Genomic DNA, 24003 nt, shown 5'->3' with positions numbered 1-24003 from the left:
CCACTGTGACACCCAGGTCTCATTGTACCTCATCTTCTCCTAAACTGCCAGCATTCAGATAATAATCTGCCCTCCTGTTTTTGTGACCGAAGTTGATAACTTCACATTTACCCCCATTATATTGCATTTGCCAAGTTTTTGCCCACTCACCCAATCAGTCCAAGTCACCTTGCAGCCTTTTAGCATCTCTCTCACTGCACCCATTGCCACTCAGCTTAGTATCATCTGCAAATATTTGGAGATATGGCCTTCAATTCCTTTGTCCAAATCATTTATATATATTGTGAATAGCTGAGGTCCCAGCACTGAACCCTATGACACTCCATTCATATCTGCCTACCACTCTGAAAAGGACCTATTTATTCAATCTTTCTGCTTCCTGATGCCAACTAGTTCTCTATCCATGTCAATACATTACCCCCTTTACCATGAGCTTTAATTTTGCTTAGTAATCTCATGTATGGAGCCTTGTCAAAAGCATTTTTAAAGTCCAAATACACAACATCTACTGATTCACAGTTGTCTACTCTACTGGTCACATCCTCAAAACATTCCAGAAGATTTGTCAAGTAAGATATCCCTTAATGATCGACTCCAGCATTTTCAACATTACTGATGTCAAGCTAACTAGCCTATAATTCCCTCCTTTTTTAAAGAGTGGAGTTACATTAGTTACTCTCCAGTCCATTAGAATTCTTCCAGAGTCTACAGAATGCTGGAAAATCATTACCAATGCATCAGTTATTTCTAGGGCCGCTTTCTTAAGTACTCTAGGATGCAGAGCATCAGGCCCTGGCAACTTATCAAGCTTTAATCCTATTCACCTATCCAATACCATTTCCTGACTAATGAGCATTTCCTTCAGTTCCTCCTTCAAGTTTGACCCTCTGTCCTCTAGCATTTCCTGAAAATTATTTGTGTCCTCCTTACTGCAGCCTGATCCAAAGTATTTGTACAACTGCTCTGCCATCCCTTCGTTGTCCATTATGAATTCACCTGATTCTAATTGCAGTGGACCTATATTTGTCTTCACCAGTCCTTTTCACTTTACATACCTACAGAAGCTTTTGCAGTCAGGTGTTATGTTTTCCACAAGCTTACTTTTTTCCCTTTCTGAATTAAACTTTTTGTCCACCTCTGCTAAATTTTAAATTTCTCCCAGTCCTCGGGTTTGCTGCTTTTTGTGGCCAATTTATATGCCTCCTCTTGGGTTTTACACTGTTCCTGATTTCCCTTGTTAGCCATGATTTTGCCATCTTCCCTGTTTATTCTTATGCCAGACAGGGGTGTACAATTGTTGAAGTTCATTCATGTATTCTTAAATGTCTGCCATTGCCTATCCACTGTCAAACCCTTACGTATCCTTGTCCAGTTTATTGTAGCCAATGCATGCCACATACCATCAAAATTAGTATTCTCCTTGTCAAATAATACTCTATCATTCCACCAACACTTTTTTCACCTTCCTTGCTGCAATACTGTACTTTACCTTGAATAAACCACCATCAGTAATGGAGATAATTTACAGAATGAACAGAAAACTATTCAACATTCACCACCTTCAGTGATTCAGCTCCAGTATGCAAATGACACTGATGTGTACACTCACTCACAAACTGAAATTCAGATCATGGTTGAATCTTTCTGTGAAGCATACAAGAAAATTGTCATTTCATCAAATGCTTAGAAAACTAAGGTTGGCTTTGCATCAGCAGACCATCATTGCACTAAAAATATTGTACTACTGAGTATTAGATTGACAACAATTTTTTGTGGGAATGTATATGCTTGACAAAAATGGGATTGTAAAAACATTTCAAATTGATCTTGCTGGCTAGAAACAAATGCTGGCAGGAAAAGACACCTGGAAAATGAAATAGATGGATGTATGTCATCGATGCGGTCTCCTCTACATTGGGAAGATTGGACACCTTCTCGCAGAGTGTTTTAGGGAACATCTCCAGGACATCCGCACCAATCAATCCCACCAACCTGTGGCCCAACATTTCAATTCCCCCTCCCACTTTGCCAAGGACATGCAGGTTCTGGGCCTCCTCTACTGCCACTCCTTCACCACCTGATGCCTGGAGGAAGAACGCCTCATCTTTTGCCTTGGAACTTCAACCCCAGGGCATCAATGTGGACTTCACTAGTTTCCTCATTTCCCCTCCCTCCACCTTACCCCAGTTCCAACCTTCCAGCTCAGCACCATACTCATGACCTGTCCTATCTGCCAATCTTCCTTCCTACATATCGATTCCACCCTCCTCTCTGACCTATCACCTTCATACCCACCCCCATCCACCCAATGTACTCTTTGCTACCTTCTCTCACCCTCCTCTCTGACCTATCACTTTCATCCCTACCTCCATCCATCTATTGTACACTTTGCTACCTTCACCCTAGCCCACCCTCCTCCCATTTATCTCTCTACCCTGGAGGATCCCTGCATTCATTCCTGATGAAGGGCTTTTGCTCGAAATGTCGATTTTCCTGCTCCTCGGATGCTGCCTGACTGGCTGTGCATTTTCGGCACTCTAATCTAGAACAGCGTGTCATCAACTATCAGGGGCTGTTTTAAAAGCAAACACATTGAGAAGAAAGGACTTAAAGGAACAATGTCTCATAATGTGATGGCTTGTACAGAATATAGAAGTTTATTATTTAACAAATTTTGGAATATTGTTTCTACATATTAATACTAATGTATAATGAAGGGAAGAGAATATTTGCATATTACTTGTGCTTAATTATTTGCAAGTGATGGGTATTAACTCAGGATTCATTTGATCCCTCTAAGCAGATGCAGACGACACCTTTTACTGTGAAATTCAGAGGTGCATTAGAATTCTATCACTCAAATATGGGTTGCCAACACACAACTGAATTGTGTCATATTGCACCTGTTGGCTGCATAGTAATCTAATAATAAATGCGGATATAGAAAACAAACACAGAATACTGGAGAAACTCAATGGGTCAGGCAACAACTGTGGAGAGAGAAGCAAAGTTGCATATAGTGAGGAAGGTTATCAATGGATTCAGCAGGACATAGACCTAGAACATAGAACAGTACAGCACAGTAGAGGCCCTTTGGCTCTCGATGACCTGTTGTAAAGTTGGACAGAGAAATGGCAGATTGAGTTTAGTACAGATGGGCGTGTGGTAATGCATCTTGGGCGATCAAATGTAAGAAGAAGTATGTAGTAATTGGCAACTGAAAATGTGTTGCTGGAAAAGCGCAGCAGGTCAGGCAGCATCCAAGGAGCAGGAGAATCGATGTTTTGGGCATGAGCCCTTTCATCACTTTCTCCCTGTAGTAATTAGCAGAATCCTTAGGAGCTTTGATATTTAGTGGGAATGTGGGGCATAACTCCAAAGGTCCTTGAAAGTGAATAAGGTGGTAGAGAAGATGTATGTTGATTTGGTGAATTGCATGCCTGAATTGATCAGAGCATTGAGTATAAGGTGACAAGTTATGTTGCAGATGTGCAAACTTTTATTTGGAGTGCATAGAACATAGAACATTACAGCACTGTACAGGTCCTTCGGCCCAAGATGTTGTGCCGAGCATTTATTTTAATCTAAGATCAACCTAACCTAACATCCCTCAATTAAATGCCGTCCATGTGCTTGTTCAGCAATCGTTCAAATGTTCCTAATGTCTCTGACTCTACTACTACCGCTGGCAGTGCATTTCACACACCCACCACCCTCTGCGCAAAGAACCTACCTCTGACATCTCCCCTATACCTTCCTCCAATCTCCTCTTGTGACAGCCATTTCTGCTCTGGAGAAATGTCTCTGGCTATCTCCTCAATCTATGCCTCTCGTTACCATATACATCTGTATCAAATCATCTCTCTTCCTTCTTCTCTCCAGTGTGAATTCCTGAGCTCATTCAACCTATCTTCATAAGACAAGCCTTCCAATCCAAACAGCATCCTCGTAAATCTCCTCTGAACCCTCTCTAAAGCATCTACGTCCTTCCTAATAAAGAGGCGTCCAGAACTGGACACAATATTCCAAGTGTGGTCTAACCAGGGTTTTATAGAGCAGCAGCAAAACCTTGCGGCTCTTAAACTCAATCCCCTTGGTAATGAAAGCCAAAACACCATAAGTCTTCTTAACAACCCTATCAACTTGGGTGGCAATTTCAGAGATCTATGTATATGGACCCCAAGATCCCACTGTTCTTCCACACTGACAAGAATCCTGTCTTTAACTCTGTATTCAGCATTCAAATTCGATCTTCCAAATTGAATCACTTCACATTTATCCAGGTCAAACTCCGTTTGCCACTTCTCAGCCCAGCCCTGCATCCTATCAATGTCATGTTGTAGCCTGCAACTGCCACCAACACCACTGACCTTAGTGTCATCGGCGAACTTACTATACCACCCTTCCACTTCATCCAAGTCATTTATAAAAACTATAAAGAGCAGAGGCCCAAAAACACATCTCTGTGGGATACCACAAGTCACCGACCTCAGAATACTTTCCATCTACTACCTCTCACTGTCTTCTTTTAGCCAGCTAATTCTGTATCCAGACAGCCAAATTTCACTGCATCCCATAGCTCCTAACATTCTGAATGAGCCTACCGTGGGGAACGTTATCAAATGCCTTACTGAAATCTATACACACCACATCCACTGCTCGACCATCATCAACTTCTCTCATCACATCCTCAAAGAACTCAATAAGGCTTGTGAGGCATGATCTGTCCCTCATAACGCAATGCTGACTATCTTTAATCAAATTATGTTTTTCCAAATAGTCATAAATCCTATCTCTCAGAATCCTTTGCAGTACCTTGCTTATCACAGACATAAGACTGCCTGGTCTGTAATTCCCATGGATTTCCCTATTCCCTTTCTTGAACAGAGGAACAACATTTGCCTCCCTCCAATCAGCCAGTACTACTCCCATGGAGAGTGAGGATGCAAAGATCATCACCAAAAGTGCAGCAATCTCATTCATTGCTTCCCATAGTAACCTTGACTATAACTCATCAGGCCTTGGAGACTTACCTATTTTGATGTTTCTCAGGACTTCCAGCACATACATTTACTTAATATCAAACTGTTCAAGCCAACTAATCTGGTCCACAGTGTTCTCACTATCAACAAGGTCCCTCTCTCTACTGAATATTGAAGCAAAAAGCTAAATCAGGAACTCCCCTACCTCTTCAGACTCCAGGCACAAATTCCCTCCACTGTCCCGCTATTTCTCCACACTGCCTAAAATCCTGTCCTTAACCCTGTATTCAGCATTCAAATTTGATCTTCCAAATTGATTCACTTTGCATTTATCCAGATTGAACTCCATCTACCACTTCACAGCCCAGCCCTGCATCCTGTCAATGTCATGTTGCAGCCTGCAACAGCCATTGACACCACTGACCTTTGTGTCATCGCCAAACATACTAAACCACCCTTCCACTTCTTCATCCAAGTCATTTATAAAAACTATAAAGAGCAGAGACCCAAGAACAAATCCCTGTGGGACACCATTGGTCACTGAGTTCAGAATACTTTCCATCTACTACCTCTCGCTGTCCTCTTTTAGCCAGCCAATTCTGTATCCAGACAGCCAACTCTCCCTGTATCCCGTACCTCCTAATTTTCTGAATGAGCCTACCATGGGGAGCGTAATAAAATGTTGATCAGCCCTACCCTCTCTATGATCATTCTTTTATTCCTCATATGTGTGTAGGATGCCTTTGGGTTTCTCTAATCCTTCCCGCCAAGGCTTTTTCTTGACCCCTCCGAGCTCTCCTCAGCCCATTTTTGAGATCTTGCCTAGCTACCCTGTAATCTTCTAAAGCTGTGCCAGATCCTTCCTTCCTCAACCTTAAGTAAGCTTCCTTCTTCCATTTGATGAGAAGCTCCTCTGCCCTTGTCATCCAAGTCTCCTTCACCTTACCATTCCTTGCCTGTCTAAGTGGGACAAAGTTATCTAACATTCGCAACAAGTGCTCCTTATACAGCCTCCAGATTTCTGTTGTGCCTTTCCCATAGAACAATTCTTCCCAATTTGCACTCCACAGCTCCTATCTAATAGCAGTATAATTTCCCCTCTCCCAATTAAATACCTTCCCACACTGTCTGCTTCTATTCCTCTCTATGACTATGGTAAAGGTGAAGCAGTTGTGGCCACTGTCACTGAAATGCTCTCTCACTGAGAGATCTGAAACCTGGCCTGGCTCATTGCCTCGCACCAAATCCAATATGGTATCCCCCTTAGTTGGCCAATCTACTTTGAGTCAGGAATTCCTCCCGGATACACCTGACAAAATTGGTTCCAACTAGATCATCTGCACTAAGGAGGTTTCAATCAATATTGGAGAAGTTGGCATCACCCATAACAACTCTGTTACGTCTGCACCTTTCCAAGATCTGCAGTCCAATTTGTTCTTCCATATCTCTGCTGCTACTATAGAAAACACCCAAGAAAGTGACTGCCCCTTTCCTGTTACTGACTTCCGCCCATACTGACACAGTAGACAAATCCTCTTCAACAACCTTCTTTTCTGCAGCTGTGATGCCATCTCTAATTAACAATGTTACTCCCCCTCATCTTTTACCCCTCTCACTGTTCTTTTTAAAAGATCTAAACCCTGGAACATCCAGCAACCATTCCTGCCCCTGTGAAATCCATGTCTCTGTTATGGCCACAATATCGTAGTTCCAAGCATTGATCTATGTTCTAAGTTCCTTACTCTTATTCCTGTCACTCATTGAAAGAAACGGGTACGTTTTAATCCATCTCTTTGCCCTAACAACTGTGTATTCTTCCTGACAGACTCTCTGCATTCTATTTCTACCCATTCAACAATTACCCTCTCCTCTGATCTGTAGCTTTGGTTCCCATCTCCCTGTCAAACTTGTTTAAACTCTCCCAAAGTACTCTAGCAAATCTCCCGCCCAAGACATTGGTGCCCCTCCAGTTTAAGTGCAACCTGTTCTTCATGTATAGGTCCCAGCTGCCCAGAAGGTACCTCAGTGAACTACATATCTGAAGCCCTCCCTCCTGCACCAGCCCTGCAGCCCCATGTTTAGTTGCATAAGCTCCTTGTTCCTCACCTTGCTAGCACATGGCTCCGGTAGTAATCCTGAGATTAACACACTGCTCATCTTGCTTTTTAGTTTCCAACCTAACTCCATGAAATCACTTTTCAGATCCTCATCCCTTTTCCTAGCTATGTCATTGGTGCCAATGTGCACCACAACTTCTGGCTGCTCACCCTTCCCCTTCAGAAGCGTGTATACTCGATCAGAGACATTCCAGACCCAGGCACCTGGAAGGCAACATAACTTCCAGGAGTCCCATTTGTGACCACAGAATCTCTTGCACGTTCTTCTCCCTATTGAGCCTCCTGCCACTTGCACTTTTCTATTCTCCCTTCTTCCTTCTAAGCCACAGAGTCAGGCTCAGTGCCCGAGACCTGGCCACTATGGCTTTTCACTGTTAGGTACCCCCACATTTTAGGTATCCAAAATGTTATCCATATTATTGAGGGAAACAGCCACAGGGGATCCCTGCACTCTCTGCCTGTTCCCTCTCTGTCCCCTGACTATAACCCATCTGTCTTTTTCCTGTACTTGAGGTGAGACATTCTCCCTGTGACTCCTCTCAATTACGTCCTAAGCCTCCTGAATGAGCCAAAGTTCATCCAGTTCCAGCTCCAGTTCCTTCATGCTGTTTCTGAGGAGTTGGAGTTGGGTGCACTTCCCACAGATGAAGTCAGTGGGGACACCAGTGGTGCCCCTTACCTCCCACATTCTACAGGAGGATCATGCGACTGTCCTGAGATCCATTCCTACTGTTCTGAATTCCCAAATAGACTATTGAAAAAAAATCTAGTAAACTTACCGAATTGGTGACCAGAGCTTTTTTTGGTTAGAGGAGGAGGATGGTTGGGAGACACTACCTAAATAGTGTTTCAGGTAAAGCAACCACCCATATATATTACCTCACTTACTCAGCAGTCCTGTGTCTGCTCCTCCTTAGCATGCACTCAGTCTATTCACCACACTATAGGGAGGATGTGAAGGCTTTGGATGGGGTGCAAAAGAGGTTTACCAGGATGTTGACTGTATTAGAGTCTATTAGCAAGAAAGGAGCGATTGGACAAGCATGAATTATTTTCGTCAAATCATTGGAGACTGAGGGTCAATATGAAAAAAGTATACAAAATTTTCAGAGGCATGGATAGGATGGACAGTCAGTCTTTTTCCTAGAGTAGAAACGCTAAATACTTGGGGCAGAGGTTTGAGTTGAGAGGGGAAAAATTTAAAGGAAATGTGTAAGGAAAGATTTTTAAACAGAGAGTGGTAGTTCCTGGAACGCGCTACCAGGGACAGTGGTAGAAGCAGATACGATAGTAATGTTTAAGAAGCAATTAGACAAACACAAGAGCAGGTAAGGAATAGAGGGTTACAAGTCATATGCAGGCAGATGGGATTAGTTTAGAGTGGCATCCTAGTTGGCACAGACATTGTGAGCAGAACGGCCTGTTCCTGTGCTGTACTACTCTATGTTCTATGAAAGTGCTACACAGCACAATATAGGATATTCTCGATTTCAAGATTATGTGATAGTTGCTCTTGTTGATACTGTCACGGATTGAAATCTGGGAGGATATTTGAGATGTACTTATATAAGCACTTGAAATCTCAACATTTCAGACTATGGAAATGCTGAAAAGTGGGACTAATGTACATTTAGAGAAGTTATTTTTATCAGTGCAGACTCAATGGACTGAACAGCCTGTACTATATGATGCTATGGTTATTTTATGATTATTGGGTAGACTGAACCATTATACATATAATCAAACAGCTAGGCTAGGGGAGCAATATGTTCTGGAGCCATGTCTTTAGTACAATTTCCGGAAAGTTGTCAGGACCCACAGCTTTTGCAGTATCCAGTGCCTCCAACTATTCCTTGACGTCATGTGGAGTGAATTGAATTGGATGAAGACTGGTATATTTGATGTTGGGAACTTCTGGAGAAGGCCAAAATGGATCATCCACTCAACCTTCATGGCTGAAAATTGTTGCAAATGCTCCAGGATTATCTTTTGTACTGATATGCTAGGCTCTCCCATCGTTGAAGATGGACATATTTGTGGGGCCTTCTCCTCTAGTGTGCTATCTTAATTGTGCACACCATTAATGGCTTGATGTGACAGAACTGTAGAGCTTAGAGCTGATCCAGTTGTTCTGGATTTGCTTAGCTCTATCTATTACTTCTTAATTATGCTGTTTGGCATGGAATCTGTACTGTTTTGCAGCTTTACCAGGGTCACACCTCTAATAGCACTAAAATGTTATGAAGCATAAGTTGACCCCTCTCCGATAACTAAAACTGCAACACCCAGAGAGGCTTGACTCACCTCATAATCTGTTAAAAGAAATGATAAGAGGATAACCTACCTCTCACATCCCAATTTGTTATCAAGGAGTGGTTAGATGAAAGGAATCCCTGATGCTCACCTTATAAGTAATAAGTAATGATTTAATTATTTAACCCTAACAGTGAACAAATTAACAGAATTACTAACAAAATGAACAATTTCTCCCTAAATAATAACTATTCCCTAAGTGATCTAAATTCTACGGGTATACTGTTCCAATAAGCTCAAGTAATAAGAAAACTAAATTAAAACTTAAGACTATCAAAGTACACACAGCATGTGCCTTCTGTCTCTCCAGTCATAGACTCCATTCTTCCACTGATCCTTTTATCAGGGATGTTTTCTCTGGGAATTTTCTGTTCTGAACACTTCTGTCTGTCAAATTTTGGTGTCAGGAATATTATCAAAGAGTGTCATGTACCTTTATGAATAGATGGTGCTTTTTTAGAGTGATAAAATTTCTGTGAGAGCGAGATGTTTTCTCAAATGGCAGTTTGCTGTCTCTTCAGATGACAGTTGGCTCTCATCCCAATTGTCCAAATGCCCTTTTCTTTTTACCTTTGATGATCTATTAATTTATTTATAATCCAATTGGTTCTGAATTGTCAAAACCACCAAATTTAAATTTAATAGGTTTGTGTTTGCTAAGTGCCCGGTTCAAATTTGAAACTTGTTGCCTTGGTAAAAATGGTGCTTCTACTGCGAATCATACAAATGATACAAATGTTTCACTTCAAGTGTTCTGTGCATCTGCAAATTCACAGACGTCCTTTTTGAATCTCTAAGCAAAGAAAAGCACATCATTTTTTAAAGAGTCTACGCATTCCTTCCTCCAATCATTTGTACAAAAACATTCAGCTTCCTGCCTTCTACTTCAAGAGGACTCTACACAATTTCATAACATCCTGTTTTGCAGCTTTACCAGGCTGACACCTCTAACAATACCCAAGAAACTTGGCACCATCAGAGATATAGATTACTTGATTGGCACCAGGGCTTTTGCCCAAAATGTCCATTTACTTGCTCCTCGGATGCTGCCTTACCTGCTGTGGTTTTCCAGAACAACACTCTCAACCATGTCCAAAACTATTCACTCCAATAGGGAGTGACCCTCAGTAGCAACATTGCATATCATCCACAAGATGCACTGAAGAAATTCACCAAGAATCCTCAGAGGGTAGCCGATCATTAACACTTCAACCTAGAATGACAAGGATAGCCAATACATAGGATCACAACTACCTCTAAGTTCACTTTAAAACCACTTACCGCCCTGGCTTCGAAATATATTGCTATATCTTCCATAGCATCCTAGAACTAAAATTTAGAAGTTAGGTTTAGAGGAAGACCAATATTGACAGTATTAGGCAAGAACTTTCAAAACTTAAAAATGTGTTGCTGGAAAAGCACAGCAGGTCAGGTAGCATCAAAGGAACATGCTGCCTGACCTGTTGCACTTTTCCAGCAACACATTTTTAAGCTCTGATATCCAGCATCTGCAGTCCTCACTTTCTCCTAAGAACTTTCAAAAGTTGATGGGGGATGAATGTTTGCAAGTGAAGAAATGGCTGGGAAATGGGAAGCCCTCAAAAATGAAATAACAAGAGACCAGAGACAGTATGTTCCTATGATGGTGAAGGGCAAGGCTGATAGATGGAGGGAATGCTGGATGACTAGAGAAATTGAGGACTTGGTCAAGAAATAGAAAGAAGCAATGTCGGGTACAGACAGCAGCGATCGAGTGAAACCCTCGAAGAATATAAAGGCATAGGAATATACTTAAGAGGGAAATCAGGAGGGCAAAAATGGAACATGAGATAGCTTTGGCAAATAAGGTTAAGGAGGATCCAAAAGGGTTCTGCAAATACATTTAGGACAAAAGGGTAACTAGGGAGAGGATAGGACCCCTTAAAGACCAGCAACTCTGCCTATGTGTGGAAGCATAGGAGGCATGAAAGATACTAAATTAGTATTTTGCATCAGCATTTACTGTAGAGAAGGGTAAAAAAGATAGAGAATGTAGGGAAATAAATAGCGACATCTTGAAAAACATCCATATTACAAAGGAGGAGGTGCTGGATGTCTTAAAATCTATAAGGGTGGATAACTTTCCAGGACATGATCATTTGGGAAGCTAGGGAAGTGATTGCTGGGTCCCTTGTGGAGATGTTTTTGTCATCGATAGCCACAAGTGAAGTGCTGTAAGACTGGAGATTGTCTAATGTGGTGCCACTACTTAAGAAAGATGAAAAGGAAAAGCCAGGGAAATATCGACCAATGAACTCAACAGCAGTGGTGGGCAAGTTGTTGGAGGAAATCCCTAAAGACAGGATGTACATGTATTTGAAAAGGCAAGGACTAATTAGGGATAGTCAACGTAGCTTTGTGCATAGGAAATCATGTCTCACTACCTTAATTGAGTTTTTTTGAAGACGTAACAAAGAACACTGATGAGGTCAGAGTGGTGGACATGATCTATATGGAATTTAGTAAGGCGTTCAACAAGGTTTCTCAAGGTTGACTGGTTGACTGGTTAGTAGTAGCTGAAAATGTGTTGCTGGTTAAAGCACAGCAGGTCAGGCAGCATCCAAGGAACAGGAAATTCAACGTTTCGGGCCAGAGCCCTTCATCAGGAATGGTTGACAAGGTTAGATCACATGGAATACAGGGAGAACTAACCGTTTGGATATAGAACTGGCTCAAAGGTAGAAGATAGAAGGTGGTGGAGGGTTGCTTTTCAGACTGGAGGCCTGTGAACAGTAGTGTGCCACAAGGACCATTGCTTGGTCCACTGCTTTTTGTCATTTATATAAATTATTTGAATATGAACATCGGAAGTATAGTTAGTAAGCTTCAGATGGCACCAAATTTGGAGGTGTAGTTGACAGCAAAGAAGGTTACCTCAGAAACAACAGGATTTTCATCAGATGGGCCAATGGGCTGAGGAGTGATAGGTAGAGTATAATTTAGATAAACGTGAGATGCTGCATTTTGGAATGGCAAAGCAAAGCAGGACTTATATACTTAATGGTAATGTCCTGCTGAACAAAACATCTTGGAGTGCAGGTTCATAGTTCCTTTAAAGTTGAATACCAGGCAGGCAGGATGGTGAGGAAGGCATTTGGTATGCTTTCCTTTATTGGTCAGAGTATTGAGTACAGGAGTTGGGCGATCATGTTGGGGCTATACAGGACATTGATTAGGTCACTTTTAGAATGCTGTGTGCAGTTCTAGTCTCTCTGCTGTAGAAAGGATGTTGTGAAACTTGAAAAGGTTCAGAAAAGATTTACAAAAATTTTGCCAGGGTTGAAGGATTTGAACTATAGAGAGAGGCTGAATAGGCTGGGGTTGTTTACCCTAGAGCATCAGAGGCTGAGGGGTAATCTTATAGAGCTTTATAAAATCACGAGGATCATGAATCAGATAAGTAGACAAGATCTTTCTGTGAGGTGTAGGAGTCCAAACCTAGAAGGCAGAGATTTAAGGTGAGAGGGGAATGATTTCAAAGGGACCTAAGGGCAACGTTTTCATACAGATGGTGGTACATTTATGGAACAAACTGCCAGAGGAAGTAGTGGAGGCTAGTACAATTACAGCATTTAAAAGACATCTGGTTGAGTATATGAATAGGAAGGGTTTAGAGGGGTATGGGTCAAATGCTGGCAAATGGGATTAGATCTATTTTGGATATCTGGTTCGCATGGATGAGTTGGACTGAAATGTCTGTTTCCGTGCTGTTCATTTCTATGACTCTGTAACTCTATTGTCACAAGATTATGAGCCAAACTACACTAAATAGACTGCCGAAGTTGAAAAATGCAGCTCACCATCGCCTTTTTCCAGGGCAACTAAGATGATCAACAAGCGCTAGCACAGCCAGCAATATCCATATGCCACAAATTATCTGTTTTTTATCAGAAATTAAGATCTTCTGTGGCATTCTCTGAAAGGTAAACATTTACCTGAACCAACCTGATAGCATTTATCCGAACAACTTAATTTTTATAGTATAGATTACATACTATAATAATAATTACATTGCAATTCTAAGAAATTCATTCAATGCATGTGGGTATTGCTGACAAGACCAACATTTATTTCTCATCCCTATTTGCCCAGAAAGCAGTTAAGGCTCAACCCCATTGGAGTTACATGTAGTCCAGAGCAGATAAGGATGACAAATGTCCTTCCTTAAAAAGACTTCAATAAACAGCTGTTCAGTAAACAGACAATTGCTGTGTCGATGCCATTTGGCCAGGCTTTTATTTTCATTTTTTGAAAAGAAAAATTGAATTCACTTTTCACAATCTGCCAAAGTGGGATTTAAACACATGTCCGTTTGCAGTTGCTTGAGATGCTGAAATATTATTCCAGGGATATAACATCTACACTATAACTATCCCTGAACTATTCCCACAGAGAAAAGAAGACTCTGCAAGACACATCTTAGTGATGGAACAAATTCAATACCACTGGGTGATTTGTCATTGAATATCTTCTATTCAATAAAACTGTATCAGTTTTACCTGTATTAGTGAGATTGATTCAGTTTACTTGTATCAATCTCACAACATAATTATAGATATAGCCTATAGTCTATAGTCATTCTGTTGGTTGAAAATCAGAAGTTCATCTTACTTTTTGTTTTGAGCAGGTGCTATATTACATTAACACAATCACTGCATCTAATTATGGGTGGTGCACCAGCAGGACCTGCAGGAACAGGAAAAACAGAGACAACCAAAGATTTAGGGAGAGCTTTAGGCATAATGGTGTATGTTTTCAACTGCTCAGAACAAATGGACTACAAAGTAAGAAAAATATTGATTTGCTTGCAACTTTAAGGATGTGTGCCTATTTTCTCTGTGTGAAAATTTAGTCTAATCACATTTTCCTGCTTGATCTTAGTACACTTTATTTTTCCACAGGCTTATGTAACCACAGAATCTCACAAAAATAACATCAAGATTCTGCTTCAAAAACAAAGATTTCTACATTTAATTGCTAGTATATATACATATTCAAAATTGAAATCTTCTTGTTATTTTATTTCTGAAGTGGAAACAATGTGTCATATAATTTATTAACCAGGAAATCACTCGTAAAAAGAAAATAACTTCTCAAGTCTCTCAGTAACCGCACATATTCAAATAACATCCTGGAAAATCTATCTTTCATCATTTCAATTGCTTTTATGTTCTTTCTATCAAAACATATCAAATTCTACATGTTCACATACAAAACCAAGTAACCCATTTGCCATTTTATTCATGTAGCATACCAAGATGCTGCTCCTCTTGTATTTTATGTAAAATCCTCCATTTTATGTTTTTTTCTTTGACTATTCTTACTTTTATTTCACATCTCGTTGTTATTTACACATCAAGCAGCACTGCAAATTTTAAGTTAGCTATAAGCTGAAGACTTTTTCACAGTTGTTGATCGTGGTTTACTATAATTCATGTTACAGTACAAAATGGAAACTGCTCCTCAGTTTCTAAGTTCAGATCATTTATATGTATGCCCAGTTACAGTGGACACCAATTACTATAAGTTATCTTTCATCTTTATTTTATGCATTCAAAATTCCAAATATCTACATACTTCTGGATAACTCTTCCTTAATTCCATTGCTACCTTTGAAAATCTCTATAAATCTTATCAAATGCATTTCACTACCTGTTTAATTTGTTTAGATTTCCATAAGATTTATGAAACATGACCTGCAGTTTAGAAACCTCAGCTAAGCAATCCAGAATAATTCCTTTTTGTTCTAGTACAGTGCTTCACAATTTTTTTCTTATTGAGACTCCATTTTGATGCTCAAATGTTGCTTGAGACTCCAGACCTGGAAGGTTGGTAAGGGAGAGAAAAGCTGTTTTATACACAGTTTTTTAAAGCCAATAACATTGACTTTCCTAACACCATTTTAGGTAGGATTCATGCCTACAATATTCTGCAGTTACATTTAACTCGTATTAAAAAAAAAGACTGCAAGATTTTAAGAGTCCCTGCATCTTCTTTTTCTCAATTTATGGAATGTGATATTTGCTGACTGAGTGAGCATTTGTTTCTCGAGGGCAACCCTGGTGAGCATGAAACTTGCCAGATTAAATATTATGTGGAGATATGCACCTTAACAAGAAGAGTGGAGGAGCTGAATATTATTTATGTGGAGGACGTCTGCAGAAAGCTACATCACAGATGCATTGGCAATCCTTGTGCATAAATCACAAAAGACTGTTATGCAAGTCCAGCAGGTAATATGAAGGCAAATAGAATTTTGGCCTTTATTTCAAAGGAATGAAGAATCAAAATAGGGAAGACTTTATAAAATTTTCTGAAGTGCAAGGCACTAGTCAGACCATAGCTGGAACACTGTGGATAGTTTTTGGCCCTTTATCTAAGAAAAGGTATAATGGCATTGGAGGCAGTTCAAAGCAGGTTCACTCAGATGATGTGGGACTGTCATATGAGGAAATTTGTGTTGGTTGAGTCTGTATGCATTGGAGTTTAGAAGAGTGTGAAGCAACCTTTTTAAAACATCAAGGATTCTAAAGGAATTTGACAAGATGAAGGTGGATAGGTTATATCCCCTTGTAGTTGAGTCTACGGCCAGAGGGCATACTCCTGGAATAATGTTTACGACAGAAATGAGGAGAAATTTCTTCACTCGGAGGGTAGTGAATTTATGGATTTTTTTTCTACCGCAGAGAGCTGTAAAGGTTGGGTTAAGTATATTCAGGACTGAGATAGGCAGGTTTTGAAGCAATAAGTAACTCAAGGGTTATGGGGAAAAGGGACGAAAATGGACTTTAGGATTACCAGATCAGGTATGAACTCATTAAGTGGAAGAACTGACTTAATGGGCTTAAAGGCTGCTTTTTCTCCCATATTTTATGTTCCAGGTAACCTCAGTATTCCGTTAGGGAGAGGCTTTTAGGAGATTGACCCAGGGACACTGAAGGAACTGGGATTTACATCGAAGTCAGAATTGTGAGTGGTAGTTTTCCAATGAATCTGCTGCCCTTGTCCTTCTAGATTTAATAGTTCATGGGTTTGGAAAGTGCTGTCTATGGAGCCTTGGTGAATTTCTCCAGTGCATCTTGTAGATGATACACCCTATGAGTTGTTGGTGGAGTAACCTGAATGTTGTTGGAGGTACACTTTTGAGACAATTGGGGAGTATTCCATTACAATTTTGATTTATGCTTTTTATTATGGACTGACTGTAGGAAATCAACAGGTGAGTTATTTGTTGCAGGATTCCTAGTCTCTGACCTGTTCTTATAGCCACATTATTTATATGCTTAGTCCATTTCAGCTTCTCATCCATAGTGATTTCCAGTGATGTGAAATTCTGGAATGGGCAAAAAATGCTTACCTAGCCAGCAAAGTTCACCCCATGAATGAACTTTAAAAATACTGGAAGGCCCTTAGTGTTTGGTTGGAGTTGCATGTCAGACATTGCTGCATAGGAGCCCACTATAGTGATTGTAATGAAGTCAGCCAGGTGGACCTCATAGAACCCTGGTTGGGCCTGTTAAAGGGTCCGATCAGTAGCCCTCAATGACAGACATAAACAGGAGTTTCACTCTGAATGCTGGATCTGAGGGAGCTGGATCAGTGTCAAAGACTCTCATAAAGAGTAAATAAAGGGTGACTTGTGACAGGATTCCAACCTCTGTGGAGTTGTTTCAAAGGCAATGAGAGAAAAGCACGGTCCTGAAGAAATTTGCTCGCAGCAATCATCTTTGAGTTGAGGTAAACATTTCTGGCATCATGGCATTATTTGGGAAGCTTGACTCATTTAATCCTGCCATAGAAGACAAGGCCCAGTATGTGGAAACAATGTGTTATTTTTTTCCAGGCAAATTACATTGGGGCAGATGAAAAGCAATGAGTAACTCTCCTGACAGCTTGTGGACTTGCAGATTATTAAGAGCCTAACTTCCCCTGAGGCACTAGATACTAAAACCTTTCAACCATTGACAGATTTACTTAATGAATATTATGAACCACAAACCTTCTCTAATACTGAGATGTTATTGGTTTTATTCAGCAACTCAAGAACCGTGGAAACAATATCGGGATTTTTGACTAGGTTAAGATGACTTTTGGATACAGGTTTGCTCGCTGAGCTGAAAGGTTCATTTCCAGACGTTTCATTACCCTACTAGGTAATATCTTCAGTGGGCCTCAGGCGAAGCAATGCTGAAAAGTAAAGAAGACTGTCAGAGGCATATGAGTTGCAGGATATTCTGATGAGAGTGGACACCCTCACCGGTCTGACTGGGGAATGCCACTCGGGTGAAGGCTATTGCGTAGCCTCATTCAGGACATATCCTGGACAGAAGGACCTTAAAGTTTGGGAGAAGATTTGTAGCTTGAGTGCTCGTTGTTGTGGTTCTGTTCGCCGAGCTGGGAGTTTTTCCGCTAGAAAGGGGATGAAATGTTGCAACAAAAACTCCCAGCTCGGCGAACAGAACCACAACAGAAGGACCTTAGGTCAGTCCACAGCAAAATCTGAAAACAAAACCAAGCCTTGGCTAAGCAGTTAAAATTTTCTTCAGCATCTTGCAGGAAAGCTGTTGTAGGTGTGGACTTGAGACAGCAAACGAGTCCCACCGGACCTGAATGTAGTAAAAGTTACAGTCCAGCATCCAGGACAAAGCACACCTTGGAAGTCTATCCACATATGGTGTGGAACATGCTAATCTGAACCAATCAAAATAAAAGTCTGCTTAAATGGTCACTCGGTCCTAATGGAGATTGATACTGGCACAGCCATCTCACTGATCACATGTTTTTAACTGCTCTAGACCCCAACCCTTAAGTTTGTGTAAGACCTTGTCCAGACTGATAACCTATACCGGGGAACATTTACAGATTAAGGGTACAACTTTGGTTCTGGTCTCTTATAGTTCAGTTACCATTGATTGTAGTAAAAGGCTTTGGCCCAAGCCTAGAGGGGCAAAATTGGTTGAGAAGGATTCACCTTGATTGGCTCAACATTTTTTGATTAGAAAATGGTTGCCTGAGGGAAGTCCTTATTAAATACCTAGAGGATTTTCAGGAAGGTCTAGGAGCTATCAAAGGAGCCAAGGCCACCTTGCTTATTGACCAGGAAGCAAATCTATGAGTCTGCATGGCTTGCCCAGTACCATTATGGGCAAAATTCGAGGCAGAAATCAAATGGCTGGAAAGTAAAGGAATCATCAACCCAATCCAGTTTGCAGAATGGGCAGCACTGGTCATACCGATTTCGATGTCCTACCTGTCAGTTTGCCTTTACGAGGATTTTAAACAAATGGTAAACTGCTTTTCACAACTGGATAGATACCCAATCTCTAGATTGGGATTATAGAGGATTTATATGCAAAACTGGCAGGGACGCTATCATTCAGGAAGCTGGATATGAATCGTGTGTACTTGCAATTATGGTTAGACAAGGGTTCCCAGAAGTATACTACAGAAGTTAATACCTATAAAGGTTTGTACCAATATAGGAGACTGCCATTTGGGGTATTGTCAGCCTGTGCAATTTTTCAGCAGATGATAGAAAACATTTTATAAGTTCTACCTCAGGTCGCCATTTATCTAGATGATGTGCTAATAACAAGGAAGACCAATAAGGAGTACTTAAGGAAATTGGATATGTCCTTAAATGTTTCTCCCAGGTGGGCAGATGCCTTAGAAAGGAAAAATGTGTTCCAGGCAACCTAAATGACCTACTTGGACAGAATCAACAAGACTAGGTTATACCCATTGGAAGATTAAGTGAGGGCAATCAAAGGTGCTCCAACTCCCATGTCTGAATCCATATTATCGATCTTAAGAGATTGAATTTCCAGTGTTGAGAGTATTGAAACAAAGAGCTCATGAAAGGAATTTAAATCTATTCTTGGATCCACCTTAATTTCAGCTAAGGAACTTGCAAGTTTAGATTTTCATGACTGAGTTTGAGATCGATGGCTCTTTGTCCCAATGTTTTATTACTTTTAGGATATCTAACTCGCACCATTCATTCCTTATCACCCAATACCCCCATTCTAAGCCTAATTTAAAAGCCAGTTCATTCCCACCCACTCCCATGGCTTTTATTACCAACTCATGTCCAAACTGCTTTGTCGCTCATATGAAATGCTACTGCTGATTCATGTCCAACCTAACAACCCAAATGATCCTTTAACTGATTCAAAAACACACCAACCCACGCCTTCCATCAATCCCAAAGGATTTTAATAGTCCCTGTCAGATTAATGCCAACTAAATACCTTGCTCAACCATATGGCTTCCTATGGCTTCCATACTAAGCTAATATCAAGTTATCCCAAACCATGCATTTTTTATCCATTCCATGGCCATTTGTAGCCATTTTATCCCAACCCACTCACCAAGTTTTGACCTGAGACCTTCCAGGCCAATTAATCCAGTAACCACCAGGGGCAAAGCTTAGGAGCCTTTGTGAGATTAAATGGATTAAAGATGTAACTGTCTGCTACAGCCTTCTCTATAAAACAAAATGCTCCCATTCATGGAAATACACTCAAAACATTTAAATATTTTCAAGTGTATAAAAACAATTATCTATTCATCATTCCATATCATAGAGGGGTATCATTTAGTAACTCTTTAAATTATCTCTCAAACTTTAAATTAAAACTAGCCTCTCTTCCACCCCTTTCTACTGCCTCACCCCCCATTCCCTCATCCCTTATGATTACATCATCAATTTGTTGAAAGCAAATATGCATTCATAAAGATCTTTTAAACAAATATCCAAAAACAACTATTTCAATTGTTACAACAGAATTTTTTCAACTTTCTCTGAAAGATATTGCCTTTTATTTAATCTTTAAGGGCTGGCCATTTGACTTACTTAACATCATAGCAGTTCTATATATCTTTTGGACCTATCAAGAACCTTTGTATGTATGTATATATTCATGACTCCGACAATGTGGGTTGGATTCCTTGCAACAGCAAAAGATGGATCTTTTTAAGTACAGCACACAGTTCTGTCAAAAATTGAGATAGGACAGCAATATCCATATGTGGCCATCATTTCTAAAGGTCCACAGAATATGCATGATTAGTGAAAAATCCAGCTTGAAATTGAAGGGATGCTATGAGACCTTCAACCAACCTTTGAAGGTATTCTCAGATTATCCCTGGTTTTCCATATTTGTACAGCACACAGTGGACCTTTCTCAATCACCCAATCAGCCCAATGGATCTTCTCTCGTCCTACTGATGTTGTCAGATGAGAACAGGAAATCACTCATCAAAATGATTGATTGCTATTAAAGAAACATTCGAAAGGGAAAAATGCAGTTTTTGACAAGTGTTTTTTTTTCACCAATATAAAAACACAGCTGGTTTATTTAACATCACAATGTTTCCATGAATAACGGAAAATGGTGAAGAGCTACGCATAGTATTGTTGCCCAAATGTGATGAAAACATATTGAAGTGTTGACAGTTTATTGGGCTCTGTAGCATTTTAGTCTAGCGTGTTAATTGGGAAGCTGATTTGAATTGTTAAGTGAGCTCACTCAACTCTCACTCAATAACTCACAATAACACCCAAAAATGCGTTCTCACCCTTTACTGTAAGACCATTAGACTTGGGGCAGAAATTAGGCCATTCAGTCATAGCTGATAAATTTCTCAATCCCATTCTCCTACTTTCTTCCTGTAATCCTTGATCCCATTGATTCTCCAAAACCTATTTATCTCAGTCTTAAACATACTCAATGACTTGGCCTCCACAGCCTTCTGTGACAATGAATTCTATTGACTCCCCAATCCCTGGCTGAAGAAGTTCCTCTTTATCTCTGTCCTAAAAGGTCTTCCCTTTACTCAAAGGCTATCTCCCCCAGTCCTAGTCTCTCCTACAAATAAAAACATCTTCCCAACGTCTACTTAGTCCAGGCCATTCAGTATTCTGTAAGGTTCAGTTAGATTCCCCCCCTCATCCTTTAAACTCCATTGAGTATAAATCCAGAGTCCTCAAACATTCCTTATATTTTAAGCTGTAAGTTCCTGTCACTGGCTGCCATCCTCAGAAGGACCCTTTTATCCCCACTCTGTACTTTCTGCCAGATAGCCAACCTTCTATTCATGGTGGCACCTTGCCTCTAACACAATGGGCCCTTATCTTATTCAGTAGTCTCCTGTACAGCACCTTGTCAAAGATCTTCTTGAAGTCCCGGTAGATAACATCCATTGGCTGTCCTTGGTCTAACCTGCTCATTCTGGCAGATTTGTCAGGTATGACCTCCCCATGATGAAACCATGCTGACTTTGCCCTATTTTACCATGCACTTCCAAGTATTCAGAAATCTCATCCTTCACAACGGATTTCAGGATCTTACCCACTACTGAGATTGGGCTAATCGGTGTGAATTTTCTGTGTTTTACCTTACTCCCTTTTTAAACAGAGATGTCACATTAGCAATTTTCCAGTCTACTAGAACCCTTCCTGATTCTAGTGATTCCTGATAGCTCACCACTAATGTCTCTACTATCTCTTCAGCTATCTCCCTGAGAATTCCGGCGTGTAGTCCATCTGGTCCAGGTGATTTATCCACCTTCAGGCCATTCAGTTTTTCTAGCACCTTCCCCTTGGTGATGGCCACCATACTCAGTTCTGCCCCCTCATTCTTTTGAATTTTTGGGATACTATTGTGTCTTCAACAATGAAAACTGATGCAAAGTGATTATTCAGTTCCTCGGCCACTTCCTTGTTCCCCACTACTATCTCTCCAGCATCATTTTCCAGTGGTTCAATGTGTACTTTTGCCTCTCTTTTGTCCTTTAAATATCTAAGGAAACTTACAGCCTTCATTTATATGACTGGCTACTTTGCCCTCATATTTAATCTTCTTCCTCCTTATTTCTTTTTTTGTTGCCTTCTGTTGGTCTTTGTTAGCTTCTCAATCCTCTGGCTTCCCACTGTCCTTCACAGATTAAATGTATCTCTTTTGCCTTTATGCTTTCACTGACTTCCTTCCTCAGCCATGGATGCCTCATCCTCCCTGTAACGTGCTTCTTTTTTGCCTTGGATGAAAATGTGCTGGGTCTGCAGAATTACTTCCTGTACACCGACGACTGTGTTGCCAAATTCCGCACAAACACCATCTACATGTTTGCTAATGAAGCCACCATGATAGAATGGATATCAAACAACAATGAGTTAGAATACAGAATGATGATAGAGAGCTTGATGACATGCAAAAATAACAACTTCCCTCTCAATGTCAGAAAAACAAAAGAACTGATCATTGTCTTCAGAAAAAAAGGAGGAGGACACACCCTCATCTGCATCAACAGAGCAGAGGTTGAAAGGGTTGACAGTGTCAAATTCCTAGGTGTGATGATAACAACAACCTGTCCTGGACTTCCCACATAGATGTAATGATTAAGAAGGCACAACAATGTCTCTTCTTCCTCAGGAGGCTCAGGAAATTTGGCATTTGCACAAGGACCCTCACCATCTTTTACAGATGCACCATAGAAAGTATACTATCCGGCACATAACTGCCCTGGTATGGTGACTGCTCTGCCCAGGACTGTAAAAAAAACTACAGAAAGTGGTCTGCATATCCCACACCATCACAGAAGCCAACCTCTCATTGCCATGGAAAGGCTGCCAACATCATCTGAGACCTTTCCCACCCTGGTAATTCCCTCCTTCAACCTCTTCCATCAGGCAGAAGATACAGAAGCTTGAACACATGCATCAATAGTTTCAAGGACAGCTTCTTTTCTGCTGTTATTAGATAGATGAATGGACTCTCTAACTTCAAATAATGATCTTGCCTCGTGCACATCTTATGCATTGTAACCAGTACGCCTCACTCTGTTCTGTATGACCTTGCTTACTATGATCTGTACTACTCACAAACAAAGCTTTTCAATGTACTTAGGTACATGTGACAATAAATTAAATCAAATCAGTAGGATGGTTGGTGTGACATGCAGGATGCCAACAGTGTTAATTCCCACATTGGTTGAGGTTATTTTGAAAGTTCTGCCTTCTCAACTCTGCTCCTTGCTTGAAGTATGGTAATCCTCAATTTAAACTCATAGAATCCCTACAGTGTGTAAACGGGCCCTTCGGACCAGCAAGTCCATACCAATCCTTTGAAGAGCATCCCACCCAGACCCATTCCCCTATCACTCTACGTTTACCCCTGACTAATGCACCTAACCTGCACATCCCTGAACACTCTGGGCAATTTAGCATGGCTAATTCAGATAACCTATGCATCTTTGGACTGTGGGAGGAAACTGGAGCACCTGGAGGAAGTCCACACAGATACAGAGAATGTGCAAACTCCACACAGATAGTCGTTCAAAGTTAGAATTGGACCTGGGTCCCTGGCACTGTGAGGCAGCAGTGCTAATTACTGAGCCACCAACTCCCCTAACTCACCACAATACATCTTTCTTTAATGAGATAGCTGCTCCATGATCCTCTGTGACTATAACTCCCAGTCCTAGTGTGGACTTATGATCCTCCAGGGCTACGGTGACTTTACCTTTACAGTTTTCTCTAACAATTGCAACAT

At 40.7% G+C, this 24003-nt stretch overlaps 1 protein-coding gene across 1 annotated transcript in view; it reads left to right on the top strand.

The window, feature by feature from the left end:
- LOC132827952 (dynein axonemal heavy chain 17-like) overlaps positions 1-24003 on the top strand; it is a 443350-nt gene that overhangs the window by 205278 nt on the left and 214069 nt on the right. The window contains exon 35 of the mRNA XM_060844799.1: positions 14079-14235. Within this exon, the coding sequence (XP_060700782.1) occupies positions 14079-14235 (157 nt within the window). The remainder of the gene's footprint in view (positions 1-14078; positions 14236-24003) is intronic.

Source organism: Hemiscyllium ocellatum, chromosome 25, assembly GCF_020745735.1.
Source record: "Hemiscyllium ocellatum isolate sHemOce1 chromosome 25, sHemOce1.pat.X.cur, whole genome shotgun sequence".
NCBI lineage: Eukaryota > Metazoa > Chordata > Chondrichthyes > Orectolobiformes > Hemiscylliidae > Hemiscyllium > Hemiscyllium ocellatum.
Note: the sequence above shows the minus strand (reverse complement) of the source record. Positions and strands in the feature narration are given on the sequence as shown.